At 42.3% G+C, this 13,411-nt stretch overlaps 1 protein-coding gene across 1 annotated transcript in view; it reads left to right on the forward strand.

Moving 5' to 3' along the window:
• Positions 1–13,411, forward strand: part of MAN2A1 (mannosidase alpha class 2A member 1) — a 168,163-nt gene that overhangs the window by 24,713 nt on the left and 130,039 nt on the right. The window contains exon 4 of the mRNA XM_084778114.1: positions 8,512–8,683. Within this exon, the coding sequence (XP_084634240.1) occupies positions 8,512–8,683 (172 nt within the window). The remainder of the gene's footprint in view (positions 1–8,511; positions 8,684–13,411) is intronic.

Here is a 13,411-nt window from a genome sequence, read left to right on the forward strand (position 1 = left end):
CTCCACTTGAGTTAAAAATAGTGGTCAGGAACCGGCCCCTTAAACCTAAAGCAGTTTCTGCCACGAAGCGAAATGGCACAGAGAAGGACCCACTGACATTTTGAGTAATTTTCACTATTCCCTAACAAAAATAGAATATTGATAACCCACATTATCATGTGAGAAATGGAAACATTCAGATCATGAAAAATCACTGTCTTAATAGGGAGAAAGCAGAAAAGTATGTGGTGTGTATTCTAAGTCAAAATATGACTGTAATGGGAAATCTTTGTAGAATACTCCCAAATGAATGTGCAATTAGGCAATTTACTTTCTAAATGAGATTTATAGAGAGTTGTTTGCATTTTCTGCAGCAACAATTTAAAACAAGCTTTGGCTCAGTAGTTTGTTTCATCTGTGGATTTTTGTCTGTTGGGAATAGAAATATTTGAAATAGATTTCTAAACAAGTCCTGTGTTTGTGCCCTAACAAAGAATTTATGATGTTTATATATGCATGGATACACACACACACACACACACACACACACACACACACTCACGTAGATTGTTTCCTTTTTGGGTTGAGTTAGTATTAGTAGGTAAGACAACGTAAATTTGAAAAGAAAAAAAAAACCAGTATCTTAATAAATTTCCTAATTAGGCTTCTTCCAGGCCACAAGGACATGCAGTGCAATACTCAAATGGTTTACACTAATCAAAACAAAATAGGGAAGGAATTGTTAGGTAAATGCCGATACCTTTGTACTGCTATGGGTTTGAAAAGTTTTGAATCATAGACCATGAAATTAACTATGAGTTGATTGATACGTGTTCATGTTAGGCTTAATGAGCTGATCAGAGCACAATTACAGCACCTTTGTATCTATAATCTTAATTCTTCACTCCGCACTAGTTAAACTGCCGAAATATTTAGTTAATTTTCCTTCAAAGGCATCGCAGTGTGTAGAGAAAAGATAAAGTGTCCTCAATGGAAGGTTGGGCAGCATCTTGTCAGTGAGGCAGTTGGTAAAATGAACGTCCCTTGTGGTATGGCTCTAAAACAGCAGGGAGAACTAGTCCCTCAACTCATACCGGAAAATAATTTTCTTTTGTGCATTTATTTATAGCTCTTTAGGAAAAAAATGACTTAATAAGTGATGGGATTTTTGCCCATTTTTAAAACAAAGAAAAAATATTTTTGTATTTAGTGTTACATAATAATTAGAAACAGATTTGTTTATACATCTGTTGTCTGAAGTTCAAAAAGAATTAAAACGTGAAATCACAGTGTGAGTTTTGAAACAGTTTTGGTCAGATGTTACGCTGTTGGAGTTTAAGTGTTTGGCCAGCTGTTGTTGGTGAGTGTCTGTGTAGATCAAAGCGTGGAAGGGCCCCAGTGAGTGCCTGGCACAGGGACTTCCGTGTCAGTGTGGGGAGGAAGCCGGACTCTGTGAGGCAGTGCAGGGTAGATGGTGTTCTTTGGCTTTGACAGCCACCATGGGAAGCGTCACTTCCCTCAGCCCATTAGCATGAAGAAGTATTGAGAGGCAGGGTGCTTGGTCTATCCTGCACCAACGAAGGGGGAAGTGGCAAATGAAGCCACCGTCGATGGTGCCATGATTTGTGGGAGGCCAGTCAATGATAATCTCTCTGAGACTGGGGCATCAAAGCTCGGGCTTGTCTGCCTCTGAGATCCATGCTCTTCCTGTCAGCCGTCCTGTTTCTTAAAATTATTTAATCCAATATGCTCTGTGTCTTATTTTACAGACACTCACCACCTTAGCATGTTTATCTGGATTGTTAATACAGCTAGTAAATAAAAATTTGTGACACCCAGTTAAACCTGAATTTCTAATAAACAATAGATAGGTTTTTGTTTGTTTGTTTGAAAGGGTGTTTATTTGAAATTCAGATTTAACTTGGTGTCTTGAATTTTAGCTGAAGGATAGCATTTGAGAACTACCTAATGCAGAGCTTTGTGGGATTCTGTTTTTGAGAGATATCCAAAACTGCACAGACTGAGGCTCCTTTTTTAGAGGAGGAAAGGCTGGGTGGTTTGGGCTGTCCATGGCTGTCACTCCTGAGGAACACGCGTGCCAGGTGCTCTTGAGAGATGAGAGTGACCATCGTACATCTTCTGACTCCTCTCCTTTCAGCCACCATCTGTTTTCCTCAGCTGGATGTGTGCGAGCTCACGTGGGCCCTAGTGATGAAAGGCAGTGCTGACACTTAGGCTTGTGGTCCAGGCCTGTCCCACCATCCTGGGCATTTTACGTTTACTCCAACCATTGCTCCTCTCAGCTGCGCTATGGCAACTCTATAGCATTACCCTGGCTTCATAGGCAAAAAGGCAGGAGAGAAGATAAAAGATCTGTGCGTGGCAGAGTGGACTTGGCACACTGCCCTGGCTTCTGAACCACACCTTGAGATTTGTTCTTTAATACAACACTGCTCCTGAAGCCACAGGTAAAGCACCTATGGGGAAGTTTAGTGCTGTCATAGCTAACATCATCCATGCTAGTATTACTAAACACAAAATAACTTTTTAAATGTCATGCAGATGTGCACATATCACCATGCTATTTTCTGTTTCTTCCCTTTCTGATTTATTCAGCTTGAAATGGATGTCTGTGTCTTTAAATACATGAGTGGCGGGTGGCCCTCCTTGTTGCTGCATTTTCTTTTATGATTCAAAGTGGTTTAGAAGCAATGTTTTCCAGCTCTTAAAGTGACTTCTGGAAACAGTGATACTTTGCACAGCTTAGGTGACCCTAAGTCTCAATAACCCGGTGATGTACCATAGGAGTAACCCATCAATGGATTTACTATAAAGCCCCTCCTCTCATAGTTTTAAGCACCTACTCTGTGTGAGGAGGACTTCCCTGTGGGGTGGTGGTGGTAGATGTTCATAGAGTCCCCTTAGCAGAGAAGAGGAATAAGTTTAACAGAGATGTCTAACTTAATTGGGAGCCTGATGTCATAGTTTTTAATATCAGATATCAAGGTATGCAGGTCTTTTTCTGCCTCTTGGGAGCCCAGCTGGGCATTGCACAGCCACAGGGGGAGCCCCCCCCCCCTCAGCTATTGTAAGGGATGATGCAGATCAGTGTGGGGGTGAAATTTCCAGTGCGGGCTTCTCCGACGCATTAAAAGGTGCCATATCCCGCTGGTACGGGAGCGAAGCTGATATGTTCAGAAGGCTCTTAGATGACTCAGAGCCGCCTAGAACGAAAGGTTATCTGCTTTTGGAAACCCGAGTTCAAAGCCTTTAGAGGTTTAGAGGAGTCAGCGGGTTTGTAGGTTTGCAGAGTCCTTCGCGGAGCCTCGGCCTCGCTTTTTTGCACTCTTCCTATCCTGAAAGCTTTTAGTCAGCCACAGAGGTCTCTTTGCTTCGCTGTGCTCTTACTCCCTTCCGCCCATTTCCACTCCAGTTTGTGACCATTTTAGCCAGAACTAGAGCGTCTTTCTCCCCGTTCTTCTGGCCCAGCCTTACCTTGTAGTCTGAGCCTACCGCTCTCAGTGTAGACACGTCCCGCCATGCTAGGAAGCCTTAGCTTCCTCCCTCCTGTGTTCTAGACAATGTGTAGGAGATTTTTAGTACTGCTTACCATATTCTAGTCATGTATGCTGCTGTGCAACTGTACCTACGTGGCGGCTGTGCCCTGCCCAGCCTGTGGCTTACTGTTTCTCCGCCTCTGTCCAATGATGCGTGTTCTAAGATTCCTCCCTTATCCTGCTACTCTGCTATTTCTCTGTTCCCACAGCATTTTCTTCTGGTATTCTCTATAGGATCTGTTTTCATTTAGCTTTGCCCTATTACTTAGCCTTCATGCGATACTCGATACGCGTTTGGATGAGTAAACTGCAATGTTAATTAAAGCTCTTCTAGTTTATTAGGGGGACAGAGGAGCCTAACTTACAATGGAAACATAGGAATTAAAATTAATCAGCAGCATAATCAAATAATGGTAATAACAATTGAGATGATATGCCGTCCCTTGGGTACCAGGTGGGATGCTGTCCTTTGATACTGGAGGATTAGCAAGTGCTGGGAGCAGACTGCTGAGCATCTGTTGATAGGGAGAGCTTTATTAGTAAGGTAGAGAAGCTTCCTGGTAGACTGTGAGCCTTTTTTGTACTTATTTTCAAAATGACGACTCTGTAACAGTGCAGTGGGAACCATGGCAAGTTTAAGCCGCAGGTTTTATGTTTCCCATTTATGCGAATATCATTACTTTCAGCTCAAAATCTTTTCATGAATTCCTAAAAGTTACCGGTTACAGACTTTTTACCCCCTCCCCCCCCCCCCCCAGAGACAGGGTCTCTCTCTTGTAGCCCTGGCTGTCCCGGAACTCACTCTAGACCAGGCTAGCCTCAAACTCACAGAGCATCTCCTGCCTCTGCCTCCTGAGTGCTGAGATTAAAGCCCACTTTGCCTGGCCTGCTAGAGACTTTGAAAATATAGATAGTGGAGCAGCTTAGAGATCCTGGGCACTGAGCACTAGGGTAGCAGAACGTTGCCTGTAGTAAGCTGTACCTTACTATGGTGGAATACATTTTCATATGTAATCCATGCGTTTCAGTTTCGGTCTTTTGGCTTTACATTTCATTCATCTGTCGTGCACATAACTCATCCAACCCTTAGATTCATGAGAGCCGGGTGTTTTGAAGTTTTAGCTGTGGTGTATACCCAGCCCTGCTTCTAGATTTTTTTTTTTTTTTACCAGCTAGGGCCCAAATACACAAAGGTCCACAGTCTTTGTTTCTAGATATTTAAGAGTCATAAATCAAAGAAGCTGATTGTGAAGAGATGAGAGGAGGAAATGAGGCAAGGAGGGCCTTTCTCTCACCTGCAGCCAGAGGTAGCCCAGTGATGCCACAGAGCGAACGTGGGCTTAGGATTCTCCGGCCCAGTCTCCCACAGAAATGGCACGGCATATTTGGGAAGAGGCGTTCTTTACACACTGTTGAGTGGGAGCCTCTTGGGGACTTTCAGTCGGCAGGTCCTACTGCAGGGCAGAGTGCCCTGGTGAGGAAGGGACTGAGAAGGAGGGACCCAGCAGGTTGTTAAAGTCAGGTTGGGCTGTTGGACTCTGATTCCTAGGCTGTGGGGATTTATGGGCAGAGCGCACCCTGAATGGGCAAGTTCTTTGCCCTGGGTACTTTTTGTAGAAACGGATGTGGTCAGGGGACAGTGAGGAAATGGTTCTGGAGGCCTGTTCTCTGGCCACAGGCCTTTGCCCAGGTTCTGGGGGTGGAACTGTGTAGGAAAGGAAGTGTCTCTTAAGACGATCCGATTTCCAGACTTCCAGCTCTGATCCAGAATTCAAAATACAAAAATACAAAGCACGATCTGCCAGTGAATAAATACTAGGTTGCTTAAATGCACATAGGAAATGAATAACTAGGTTTTCCATGTCATTAGATTTTTTTTTTTTAATTTTAGAACTGAAAAAACAGTGACATTGAATTGGGATTCATACGTTCGTCATAGAACTTGTAATTATTCACTCATTTTAGCTTCCTAACCTACTTAAAATAGCTGTTAGTTCTTGTATGGGTGATTGCATTGTTAGAGCAAAAAGGGGGTAAAAGAAAGGTGTTCTTAATGTAGTTCTAGTCACGGCTCAATTTCTGAGTGTATTCAAGGGAGGGAGAAGAGCTGTGAAGTGACCATTTAAGTAAATCAACTTGCAACTCAGTGCCTTCAGATTATTAAAACTGGAGGTAGGAATATAATTTTATATCACAAAAATTCCTTTCATGCAGCTTTGCATAAAGTATTATCTTTCTGATTGGTCTCACGTTAATATGCAATTTTTTTTACAGTAATTTAGAGGAAGAAAGAACTAATTCAGGGTAAAAGGGAATACTTGATTAGTCTATTGTATAAGAGCAATAAAAGCTAATTTACTGTTATATTACTCAATATTGAAAGCTGCAAGGACCTTTTAGTTCTTTATTCATTGATTGTGCTATATTGAAGGAATATTAGTATCAAGTATAGACGAGTTTCACGGAAGGCTTCTTCGTTGACATCTCTGAGCTTGTGTTTTGCCTCACATAAACATCTTTGACATATTTTCTGCCTGATTGTTGAAGGGCAGATGAAGTGTTGAAGGCGGGATGGATGACGCATTCACTGTAATTCCTCCGTGGAAACTCTTGTGATAATAAACTGGCTCGAAATGCAGCGATCTCTGAGCATGCAGTTTCATCTGTGGGAAATACACAGTTATTATTCTACAAAGGTCTTTGATTGATGAAAAATAGTCCTTCTACCTTTGCCTTTTATGCTAGATTATGGGAGGTTCTTGTTTTTATTTTGGAGGCTTTACGCTGCCCAGAGTTCCTTAATTTTGTCCGTAGGCAAGTAATTAGGAGTTAGCACTGACCTTTGCTAAAATGCTGGCAAGAGCTATATGTGATAATTTAAAGATGATAATTCTAATTGAGCCCTTCAGGGAGTAAGTACCTGTAGTCCTTGCTCCACACATCTGAGATCATAATACATAACTGCTTCTACATCTCCGAATTCAGCTTAATCTTGCACTGTGAAGGTAGATACTATGAAGTCGAACATGTCACGACTGCTGAATCAATGTTGTAATCTTTAGTTTTTGAAAAGTAGTAACCTTAATTGGTTCTCAGGCCGCAGTAGTCTCCAGCCTCTCGAACAAAGCGCCATAGACTGAGAGCTTCAGCTCAGGCTCAAGGTTATTTTCTCAGTCTACGCCTTGCAAGTCAAGGAGTCAGCGTGGGTGATTTTGTTTTGTTTTGTTGTTTTGCTTTGTTTTGTTTTGTTTTTCTCTCTCCCCTTGGCTTTTGGCTTTTAATGACCTTTAATCTCATCTGCCCTGGCAGGGTTGTGCATGTATCCTATGTGTTCCTGTATCGTGAATGGATCCTAATATTGCATAAGATTAAGATTCCCCCTTTATTGCCTCTTTTACCCCAGTTCGCTCTTTTAAGACCTTATTTTAAACAGTCACACTCTGAGGCAGGAGGAGCCAGGGTTTCAACGCCTGACACAGAAATGCCTTTAAAAAGTCTGCCTTTCCCTACTGGAGCGTCCAGAAGGGAAAGGCCAGTGCCAGGGTTGTTACTGTAAGTAGAGCACCAGCCATTCCGTTGTTTTTCAGGTTCCCTGTTACCTCCTCTTGCTCACATCTTCAAGCTCAAGACCGTTGGGATGGGCACCCCCATTTTCGGGGACGATAGCACTTTCTTCGCTCCTCTCTGGGAATCTAGACATAGGTCCTGGCCATGCCTGATGCCGGGCTCGGAGGTAGGGCCCTAGGGAAACAAGGTGGGATTCTTCGCACACCACGCCTGCACGAGAGATCTTGGGAAAAACCAAACCATCCAGAAAGCATCCTTTGGTGACAAGCTGGCTCAAATGTGCACTAGATTGAGAATATCTTACAAAGAAAAATTGACATTGAATTCCTGTTTGGGCTCCTAGTGTCACAGTGCAGTACGCTTTCCCAATGCGCCTGCACTTTCGTAGCAAGGCTTTCCTTTCCTTTTCTTTTCTTTTTTTTTTTTCTTCTTTGTCACTAGCAAATACAGCTAGTTACCATAGGCAAACAAGTGCTGTTTGGACATGCTCTCCTTCAGGTCTCTTGAATATGTGAGTTTTGGTAGCAGTTGAACAGCAGCTCAGTCTGGAAGTAGCAACTCTTCTCCCTTTAAGACGTGAGAACAAATCATGCCCTATGAGGCCCACTTTGTCTGTCACCAGTCTGTGCAGCTGGTGGCTGTGTGCATTGTAGCCTTTGCTGGTCTAGTCATCTATCTGGTAGGCCTGCGCTTGGACTAGTGAGTCCTGTTAAGAGCGTTTTTTGTGCACCCCCAAATGTTAATGATTCAGGGGTGGGTAATTTCCAAGGTCCTTGTGAAATAGTAGGGTAAATGATTTGGGGGTGGGCAACATTAGTGCGTTCACATTTGTCATTTGGTTAGTGTTCCTTGGTGCTCATAGAGACTGCATGGTGGCCTCTGGGAGCAAACGCCTGTCTTTGGCAGGATGCTGTGCTCAGTGCTCACTGCAGCGCCCGCAACCACCCTTGCTTTGCTGCGAGCTTTGTCGTTGTGTTAACTGATTGGATGGGTGGGGATTTGATTTCAGGTGTATGGCTAGAGGGTACAACTTTAATCCCAAGCTATAAGAATAGTACTTGTTAGTACTATTTAAATATCAAAAAATCCTTACATAGAGATAAGTAATTGAATTTACTGTTAAATATAAATGACCAGTTGTTTTTTAGCCTTAGTTAATTGTTTTCATTTCTGTCTGAATTTTTGTGTGATGTGTGAGTAGTTCATCATTTCAGTGACAGTAGATTTTTACTTCCCTGTCAACTGAATAAGAGAATTTCATTAATTGAACACAACTGAAAGCTTTTTAAATGTGCTTTTTATTTGAATGAAAGAGCTAAGGGTATCCAGTAGTAATTCGTTGGAATGTGACTAAGTTGGAAGCAGCCGTATCATTCGGACTTTGTGGTGTATTTGTGTCTTGATTTAGGTTGGTTGAAGACTTTCAATGACTACTTTAGAGACAAGACCCAGTATATTTTTAATAACATGGTCCTAAAGCTGAAAGAAGACGCAAGCAGGAAGTTTATGTGGTCTGAGATCTCTTACCTTGCAAAATGGTGGGATATTATAGATATTCCGAAGAAGGAAGCTGTTAAAAGGTTTGTTTCAAAACTTTTTTTTTTAATTTAGTAACATTAAAGATCGTAACAGATGTGGATTCCTCACATCACGCATTGCATTGGTTTTTCATTCCTCCCTGGAGAGGGAAGCGAAGCCTTCTCGTTGAGATCCTCCTGCTCTTCCTCTGTCCTAGAAATGGGCTCCCTGGGTCAGAGGAGTTATTTTAAGGGTTTTTCAGAAGGGGCATCGCCTGCTTTTCTAAATATAAATGTCCAGTGTCCCTGCTTCTTTCCAGCCATGGAATTTTTGAAAACCATGGCCAACATGACTGAAAACTAATTTTTATTTTTTTGCCAATAATTTTGAGTATTTTCTTATATAAACAAAGGTAGTTGGGTTTTGGTTTTATCTTGTGGCATGACTCGTTCTTTCTGTTTTTTTTTTTTTTGTTTTTTTTTTTACTAATTTGTAGGGATGTATTGTCTCCTGAAGATTTTATTTTCTTCTTAGTCTATGATATACAGACCAATTTTTTTATGTAGTCAAATTGTTAATCCTTTTTCTTTTGATGTAGCTTTTCGTTGCCAGAGTTAGGTCTTTCTCAATGTGCAGTTAAGGCAAACAGTTCATTTTTTTTTTATCCTCTTAACTTTTTTTTTTCATCCTGAGTTTTTAAAATCCCCACTTAATGACTGAAAAGTTGGTATTCGGGGAGGCTTCTCTCAGCTGAGTGTGTTTGCCCTGACGAGATTGGCATTGTCAAGGGGTGTTCGTGTATTGTCCCCAGGCTGCTCCTGACCCAGGAGTCACTGTTCTGAGCACTGCCCGTCACAGTCATAGTGGATAATCCTCTCCACTGTTGTGTGAAGTAGCTTTGTGGTCCAGGACACTGGTTCCCTGAGGGTCGCTGTGGTCCGCCCTGGCCCGGCCTGCACTTGCTGAGCCCTTTGCACAGGGCTGCATCTCTGTGTTTTCCTGTGTCCATCCTTTTCTACTGATGGAAGCGTCATCTTTAGTGTACTAAAATTCACCGACTTGCACTTTTGCATTTGTTTCATGGATTTTGATTGTGTTTATTATTTAAAATTACTGGAATTTTGTAATGTTTCAGTAACTGACAGTATAAATCTCAGCTTTCTGCATTGAAAAGCCTTTTAATGAGTAACTGTTTAGGGTTTTAGAATTAATTTTAATTTTTTTCCTACCTCATCAAAAATATCTTTATATTTTAATAGATTGACATGAACATTTAAAGATAATTGATGACTGTCGTATTCACTAGAGGTTATTTTTTCCCCCACTGGTAATAGTCTTTCATAGTTAGCTAGGAGAGAGGTACAGGCTTTGAGAATAAACTGAGGAACGAACTGCCATGGCCGTAGGAGAAGCTGCTCTTCCTCCACAGACAAGTGCTGGCTGCCATAGCAACCAGGGTTGACAGCATCCAGTTAACACAAGAGACTCTGCAATTCCAAAGGGATATATACTGTATCTTGACTTCCTAAGCTGAAGTATTAACACTGCTTTAGATTAAAGTGATGTTCTCTCTCCCTCTCTCTCACACACGGGAGAGCGAGGGAAGAGAACAGAGACAGAGAGCAGAGATGTGTGCAAACATAGAGAGGGAGAGAGAGAAGGAGAGAGAACACAAAACAGCTTCGGAGTCCATAGATCTACCTCCCTTTGGTACCTTTAAAACTTTGCATTCCTGTAAAGTAGAACTGGTATTTGCTTTATCACTAACTCATAAGTGCTAAGAACTAAGATTTAAGGAGATATTTGATTGTTTGCATCTTACTCTGATACATATTTTCTAAAAAGTAACAGAAAATTTATTGAAATTGCTTAAGTTTGATGGCTTTTTTTTTTTTTTTACCATTTGTAGTTGTTTTGTTTTCAAAATGATTTACCTGATTTTTTTTCTTCACTTTAAAAATTAGACTGCATAAAACTTTTCATTATTTTTGCTGGGTTTTGCTGGCTCCTATAACACCCAGAATAAATTTATACTTTGCTAGGTTTTATCCTTTTTCTTTTCTGCCCTTCATCTTTCCTAATTAATTCCTTCTCCTCCTGTGTACTGCTGCTAAATGGACAGTCCAATTATTCTAATCGTCAGGACACATCTGCCTGCTTTCCTTTTAGCACTATTTTAACTGACCAGTGTTAGCATACCTGCCTCTAGGTTGCTTAGCAACTTCTGACATCATCACAGCCTGCCACCAGGTGTGTGCCAGGGGCCCAGGATATAAAAAGGAGAAACCCGCCACTGGTCACTCTCTTACTTTGCCTCTCTTATTCTTGTACTTTCTCTATAGGAAAAGGGAGGAATGTTGACAAATAAGTGGCCTCTCCACTAGGTTGCTTAGCAACTTCTGACATCATCACAGCCTGCCACACCAGGTGTGTGCCAGGGGCCCAGGATATAAAAGGGACCGACCTGCCACCTTCCCTGTCTCTTACTTTGTCTCCCTTACTCTTGCACTTTCTCCAAGGGTACCCCCTTTCTGTCTCAACTCCTCTCCTTTCCCCTTCCCCCAAATAAATCTCTTCAGGTCAGTTCTGTTATATGTCTCTCTATTTATTTTTAATCCCTAACAGCTAGTTTGTTTGTTCGCTTGTTTTCTTTCATTTTCTCGGAGTACTCGGCAGCTGTACCTAACTGTTGTTTTTTGTGTTTGTTTTTATTTTTTTCTGACTTGAGCACGCTGGAGGATACTTTGCAACTTGTATGAGCTATTTTCCCACTTATATTTATAGTTAGTTTGAACGTCTAGTGGTCTGAGAGCATGAACGCCACAGGTTTCATTCTCCTGAGACCAGTGTTGGACCTTGTATTGGGACCTGAAGAGCGAGCTGTTTTAAAATGCGTTTTGATAGGTCAGTGTTTTATAACCACTGTTTTCACCCATGCACAGTCAGCTCTTCCGCCACGTTACATACCCTTTCCTAAAATCACTGCTATGCAAAATTGCACAATGCAAGCACAAGGGTTGTAGGAAAATAGGTAAGGGTGAGGTGGCTGAGCATTCAGCAGATTCCTTAGTGACACACGAAAGAACATGGAAAAAAAAAGAGATCCAATAAAGGTCTGTCTGTCTGTCTGCTCTCTTCTCTCTCTCTCTCTCTCTCTCTCTCTCTCTCTCTCTATATATATATATATATATATATATATATATAATATATGTGTGTGTGTGTGTGTGTGTGTGCAATTGGTAAAGAGTTGCATACATGTTATAAAAAATGTCAGTTTTTAAAAAACAGATCTGAAGTGTGCTCGTGGGCGTTGGTGTCAGGAGGATGGAGCTGAGTTACTGTGAGGCTGTGGCAAGAGTGCTTTCTGAGATCTGAGGCAAAGCTATGCATTAGGGTATGCGTGAGAACAACTTGCCTAGTGATGAGCTGAGAGAGCGCTTGGTCCCCATGTGTGTGCCCTCCTGCAGGACTGAGTGCAGCTGGGCAGTCAGCTGCCTTCACTTGCTGTTCCTCAGGGACTAAATTATACAAAGGCATTGTAAGTTTTTCATGAAACGTACCGGCGAAGTCTGTCCATCCCTGTTTGGTGGAGTGGTCCTGCGGACTGACCTCGTTTTCCTCCAGCCCATCAGTGAGCTTGGACTTTTAGCTTTGTCCTTGATTGTTTGTGCCCAGGAATGTTCTCCCAATTTGTTTTTTTGTTTTTTGTTTTTTGTTTTGTTTTGTTTTGTTTTCTGAGAAAGCTAGGTCATGTCTCTCCGTTGCCCCTTTGTTGGGGAAAGGAATTTGGAAGAGGTTTTGAGATTCTAGCTGCTGGGTCAGAGGAATCGGAGCTAGGGCTGTTAAGAAGTCCTGGAGAAGAAATGTCTTTATCTGCTGGTTTTCACTTTTCTTTGGTGACGCTGCTGAGCCCTGAGCCTGGACTGGGTTCCTGTGGTTGGCTTTTTTGTGTATGTGTGTCACCTGTGTAGGAGATGTGGACTGGGCACACCATCAGTAGTAAGTCGGGTGGAGCCTGGATACTGTGCTTGCTGCCTGTGTGTTTGGTGAAGTGAGGGCCGGCTTGGAATCCACACTTGGTGGGTCAGGTGCTGCAGGCAGTGGACCTGGGGTCCTAAAATGAAAATGAAAATTCCCTGGCTGGTGGAGGAAATCGGCTGAAGCCTGGGGCTGAGGAGAAACTAGCCTCCCAGGAAGAGACTGCCAAGGTCTAAGAGCTTTCACACAAACAAATCAAAGCAGGAGTGGCCTTAGTTTCATCTGTTCTATAGAACTGTAACACTGTTACTACTGGGAAAGTAGAGGCTTTCTCTCTCTAGTTCTGGACAATTTGTAAACAATCCATTTTCTTTCACTAATTGTTACTTTCTAATTGTTTTTGAAACACAAGGAAACCAGGTTGAGGCTTGTGGATTGCACCTGGTACACAGCGTACATGGGGAGAAAGGTTCCCCAAGAAAAGATTTTAGCTGGTACCCACCTTTCAGCTTTCTTGCAGTGCCTGGCTGGACAAAGAGAGGCTGCACACGAGCCTGACAGCGCCCTCATTCGGCAGAGGACCCTGGCTTTCCAGGCAGTCAGCAGTCGGCTCGGAGTTGGATTTATTTTACATTTTCCCACTCTGTGAGAAATGTTGCCAACTTGATGGCATGCGCATGGCCCCTTCTTGATTCTTCCCTGTGTGTTTTGTCTCTTTATGTTTTCTTTGTTCTTGTCCACTTTACCAAGACAGGACCATAGAAAAAACGTTACTATCTGACTATTTTTTTGATATGTGCAAAAATGCCTGT

The sequence above is a fragment of the Acomys minous genome (genome assembly GCF_964271855.1).
Source record: "Acomys minous genome assembly, chromosome: 4".
In the NCBI taxonomy this organism is placed as follows: domain Eukaryota; kingdom Metazoa; phylum Chordata; class Mammalia; order Rodentia; family Muridae; genus Acomys; species Acomys minous.